The sequence below is a fragment of the Salmo trutta genome, chromosome 14 (genome assembly GCF_901001165.1).
Source record: "Salmo trutta chromosome 14, fSalTru1.1, whole genome shotgun sequence".
NCBI lineage: Eukaryota > Metazoa > Chordata > Actinopteri > Salmoniformes > Salmonidae > Salmo > Salmo trutta.
The window spans coordinates 75,824,718-75,830,206 of NC_042970.1; the positions used below are offsets into that span (position 1 = coordinate 75,824,718).

The 5,489-nt window shown below is 43.7% G+C and overlaps 1 protein-coding gene across 1 annotated transcript; it reads right to left on the reverse strand.

Moving 5' to 3' along the window:
• Nucleotides 1-528: 528 nt before the first annotated feature.
• Nucleotides 529-1,604, reverse strand: LOC115147421 (immediate early response gene 2 protein-like). The gene has a single exon (XM_029689658.1). The coding sequence runs from the start codon at nt 1,402-1,404 to the stop codon at nt 796-798; it is 609 nt and encodes a 202-aa protein (XP_029545518.1). The 5' UTR covers nt 1,405-1,604; the 3' UTR covers nt 529-795.
• Between the last annotated feature and the right edge of the window lie 3,885 nt (nt 1,605-5,489).

The window sequence follows — 5,489 nt, forward strand, 5'->3', positions numbered from 1 at the left end:
TATATATATATATATATATATATAAAAATAGCTTATTTCACAGTTCATACAACAGTTCATGTAGGCTACTGCTCTGTAGTTATCACATTTGCATTGTCAGTGCAGTATATTGAACAGGGGAGACTGGTGTCACTACTAAACATTGTTTATATGTTACATATGCCATTTGACAATGTGACACTGCATGTTGAGCACCATTTCAGTACAGTCTCTGGCACAATCCCATTCATAGTCATTGATCAAAGTCCAGTGGGTGAATGTGTTCCTTCCCCAGCAGAGTGGGTTATTTCCCGGTGTGTTGACTGTTGACACGTCAACTTTAAACATCTGTTATCAGTTTCGTGCTGTATGAGTCATCCCTCCACGAGCTATGCGTCAGGAACTAACTGCCCTGGAACTTTTCCACTGAAACACTTTTTCTGTCTGAGTTTCACCACTTCCTCAAACTTTCCAAACACAGTCACTGATCTGCTCGAGTCTGGTCTCGTTCTAGTTTGTTTCTTCTTTCTCTTGTTCTCTCTCTGTTTCTTCTTTCTCTTGTTCTCGTCGAGCCACGGCTGAGACCCAGTTCTAGGGTGTAGCCTAACCTGGTCGCCGTGAGGCCGGAGACATCGCACCCTGGCCCCGATAATCCCATTGTCCCGCGGGCTCGCCAATGTAGGTCAACTTCCTCCTGACCCGTCCCGTCCTTTAAACCTGGATTTAAACCGGCCTCTCCACCGGTTACCGGAGGTTAAGATCAGTTAGATCATAGCCTACCAACAACAAAGCTCCATTCAGAGCCGTTCTTACAGTTCAGAATGCTGCAATGGCCCGGTTTGAGTTTAGGGACAGGGTGGTGAAAGCGTCCCCGGCGCGGCAGCAGGTCCTTCGGCCGGTTCTAGGCACCCTCTCCTCCCCCAGCTCCAGTGAAAGTCTCGCCCTCTTGCTGGGGAGGAAATCGGGCGCGACGGACGCCTTCCCCCGGCGTTTCCTGGAATGCCTGTCTGGGCTCACAGGGCTCCGGTTCTCTTTGTCCTCTACCGTCTCCTTCCCAATAAATGTCCTGGTCTTGCATGCGCCCTGAGCGGCCTCAGAGTCACTAGACATGGGCTCCTGGATAGTTGGGATCAGCGGCGACTCAGGCTCTGGCTCGACCTGTGACATCTCCACCTCGACTTGTTCCCCGCTGGCAGTAGTATCCATCGCATTCTCCTCTGGTGTGACCGGGACCAGGTGTGCGGTTCCCAGCTCCTCTCTCTCCTTGGCCAGGCAGGCGGAGTGGTACAGGTCCCGGGCGGAGCGCATGACCACGGAGAGCAGCAGGCTCCGGTGTAGCCTCATACCTCCTCGCTGTGCTCGGGAGGCGTACAGTTTACTAATGGACACTGCCATGATCCGTTTGGCTTCAGCGCTCACGTCCATAGTTCCTCTTCTTGGTAGATAACCGTCAATTACGCACTGTTCGGTTAACCCTTGGAACAATAACTTAGAGCGTCAAGCTTTAGAATACTAGTCGATACTATTCATACAATAGTATTCTATCTATAAATGAATCTGTACTTGTGTGTTGAGTTCTTCCTTGGTTTACAACTGTCACCAGCTGGTGCACAACAAGATAATGAGAAGTCCAGAGTAACAGGGCGGTGTTATATTTCCACTCTGACGTCATGAGGCTCGAGCTGCTTCATTCCTCCTTGGTGACAGGATAAACACGCCCTGCCCAGACCTTCCTGCTCAAGCTCAGTTTCCTGCAGTAGATACCATATGGCTGTCTACCTTACAGCATTACATGTATGTAACCTAGGCTACCTCCTATTGTAGCAACCGGTTATAGTAAGCGTTTCCCGGTATAGTCTACACCTGTTGTTTTCGGCGTGTGTGACAAATAACATTTGATTCGATGTTTTACCTGTGTTGTTGGAAACGCAGAGATCAATATGCTGTTTGGGATTTCAAGAAACTCAATAAAAATAACAAGATGTTATTCTAGTAAATTCATTGTAATAATAATATACTAGACTACCTGTGTTGTTGGAAACACAGGTAGCCTATGTCATCACCAATATGCTGCGTGAGACTTCAAGCAACTCAAAAATCAAAGTAAATAACATAACCTGTCTATTCATATAGAATACGATTTTATTGTAGTCAATTTATATGAAGCTGACATAAAATAGAATTGAATAGACTTCATTAATTGTTGTCAGTGCAGCAACATAAAAACAGATAGTGATCCTACAGTAGAAAACAACAACATGAAATGTCCCTAATAGTCCAAACATATTGCTCTGTTCCCGTTTAGAGGACTATTGTGGTGTTGTTTTCTATCAAACCCTGCAATATGTATCAAGGTTCAGTTACACTATAATTAGCAATTCTCAGAAGTCTGTGGGTGGTAAAATATGTAGCTGTCTCCGTGTTTCCAGGGGGTTTCATTTTTTCTTTTTTTCTCTCCCTCTCTATATTTTTTCTATCCAACGTCACCCTCAAACATCCATATATGGCCCATCCGCCCTGGCTGTGAGTTCCCCAGGGGCGCGCAGTGGAAAAGCCATGACGTGAACGCGCAGCCACGTAACCGCAGCGCACAGCGGCACTTCCCCCATCTAGACCCAGCGTTTATCAACGCACAGCGGTAGCATCGCAGCCGATCGTCATCGCCACAGCTTCCAAATATGGAATTGTCACCGGTACAACAGCACAGCGCCAGTACCTTGCGCGTCGGGGCTGGTTGCTTGCAGATGTACTTGGTTTAATAGGAAGAGGCACGATTGAGGTTAAACAGCAGCTGTCAGTCTAGTTTCTAGAGCTGCGATAAGAGGTCACAACGTCTATAAATAGAACTCGGGGGAAATCTGTGACTCAGTAAACTCCAATCTATTATTTGTTCTCTAACTGTTCACTGTCTGTGTGACTTCCTTTGTTCTCCTATTGCTTTCATTCTTCTAATTGGATTGAAGTACTAATGTGGGCTGTGTGGGATAGTCTCATGCCCTTCTGAACAGTGATACGACTCACTGTACACTTAATAGAATTACACATCTCTATGGCACACAGATTCTATTATACTCAGAGGTGGAAATGGAAAAAAGTAACTCTGGGAACCCACCAATGTAGCCTAGTAAAATCCTTGAATGCACCTGAAAAAGCTCATTTCACATGTTAGAATGGTTTCGCTCCCAGACCTGGTTCGGGTTTCCCCACCTCTGATTGTAGGTAGGCCTGTAGATGTGTAATAATACATTATAGACATAGTCTGTTCCACTAAAGACTTGTTCTAACTTGTCATTCCCCAAAACAAAACCTCTTGATCATCCAGTGAGTCAGTCAGTGTTCATGTCAAGTGATCATTTCTCCATTGGACTGGGATCCAGCAAGGTGCCAGCCCAGAAGTGTGTGTGTGTGTGTGTGTGTGTGTGTGTGTGTGTGTGTGTGTGTGTGTGTGTGTGTGTGTGTGTGTGTGTGTGTGTGTGTGTGTGTGTGTGTGTGTGTGTGTCTAGTGGACTTGGATCCAGCAAGGTGCCAGTCCAGAAGACCAAGAATAAACATTTGTCGGAATAACCATTTAACTGTGTCAAGATTTCCATCCCACTGTAAAAATAGTCTGCTATGTGTGCGTTGTGAATGGCACCCTATTCCCTATAGTGCACTACTATAGGTCCCGATCAAAAGTAGTGTACTATATAGGGAATAGGGCGCAATTTGAGACAAAGACATTTATTGTTTTCCGGCCTTAGTGCATTCCATCCACTGAGTGAGTGATGTATGTTTGACGTGCAATGTGTGTGCGTGTGTGTGACGTTTGAGATCTGTGAATTTTCACAGTGTAAAAGGGGAGGAAAGGGGAGGAGGGGGGAGAAAAGGAGTAAACAGGACAGAGACAGAGACAGAAAGGAAGGGAGGGAACAGGGTGTGGGAAAGGAAGAGAAAACATAATGGACAGGGCAAAGGGGAAGGGGAGGAGTCAGAACAGAGGGCAAAGGGGAAGGGGAGGAGACAGAACAGAGGGTATGAGAGACAGACTCCGAGGAAAGGGAGGGATAGGTAGAGAGAGAGAGAGAGATGTATGATCATATGTATGACCATATGCCAAATGTATGACCATATTAGAGTAACATATTTTCCTCAGATTACACAGACCCACAAAGAATTTGAAAAAACAAATCCAATTTTGATAAACTCCCACAGCTATTAGGTGAAATACCACAGTGTGCCATCACAGCAGCAATACTTGTGACCTGTTGCCACAACAAAAGGGCAACCAGTGAAGAACAAACACTATTGTAAATACAACCCATATTGATGTTTATTTATTTTTCCTTTTGTACTCTATTTGTACATCATTACAACACTGCACATAGCCATATTCCTTTGAGACTTTTGTGAGTGTAATATTTACTGTTCATTCTGATTGTTTATTTCTATTTTGTTTTATCTATTTCACTTGCTTTGGCAATGTCAACATATGTTTCCTATGCCAATAAAGCCCTTTCAATTAAATTGAGAGAGAGAGAGAGAGAGAGAGTTGGAACGATTTTATGTGGGGGAAGAGGTGTTGGACTCAACACATTTTGGCTCAGTCAGAGAACTTGGCTCTTTCATAGACAAGTCTGTCATTGGCCAATTCTTACACAATGTCCCTCCTGTCAGCAATACAGTTTACTTTAATTTCAATAAACTTAAAGGTCCAATGCAGCTGTTTTTATCTCAATATCAAATCATCTCTGGGTAACGATTCAGTACCTTACTGTGAATATTTTCAATTACAATGGTCAAAAACAAACAAAAATAGCTTCTTGGGCAAATATCAATTTCTCAAGCAAGAATTTTGCTAGGACTGTCTGGGAGTGGTCTGAGTGGGGAAGGGGGAACTCTCTTTGTTATTGGTCTATTAACTCATTTACCACATGGTGATGTCACCAGCTAGGCCATAACTCCATCCCACCAAAACATGCTGACATTTCAGGCAGTCTTTTCAAACAGCTCTTACTCTAAAAGGGCATTATCACAATTTTTACAGTATTATTACAACCACATATTGTGAAAATATAAAACACAGTAAATCACGTTTTTGACTGCACTGGGCCTTTAAATGAAATAAAAGTATGTTATTGTTAGGATACCACTATTCCTGAAAGAATGTGTTTCCTCATAAAGCAATTGTTAATTCTATATGATGAGGTGGACTAGCATAGAGCAGGGCATGCATGAATGACAAGCTAATATTTCTGTGTTGTTCAATAGGTATAAATACCACAGTACTGCACTACACTTTTTGGAGCAGGTGTATACATGCAACTGTAAAGGGCATGCATCCCTTATTCAGGGGATGCCTGGATTTAGGAGCACTTAACCAATAAGTCATGCTGTTCTATTCTATTCTGAATGAATATATAATATGCATTTACATCTCTGTTATATCATTACAAAAGCAGAAATGGACAATCCTGACTGTCTAGCTTTGACACAGTACAGTCCATGGCCACATGACAGCGGATCTACGTAGA

What these genes read in the sequence shown, in the direction of transcription:
- LOC115147421 (XM_029689658.1), bottom strand. Translation starts at nt 1,404, where the DNA reads ATGGACGTGAGCGCTGAAGCCAAACGGATCATGGCAGTGTCCATTAGT.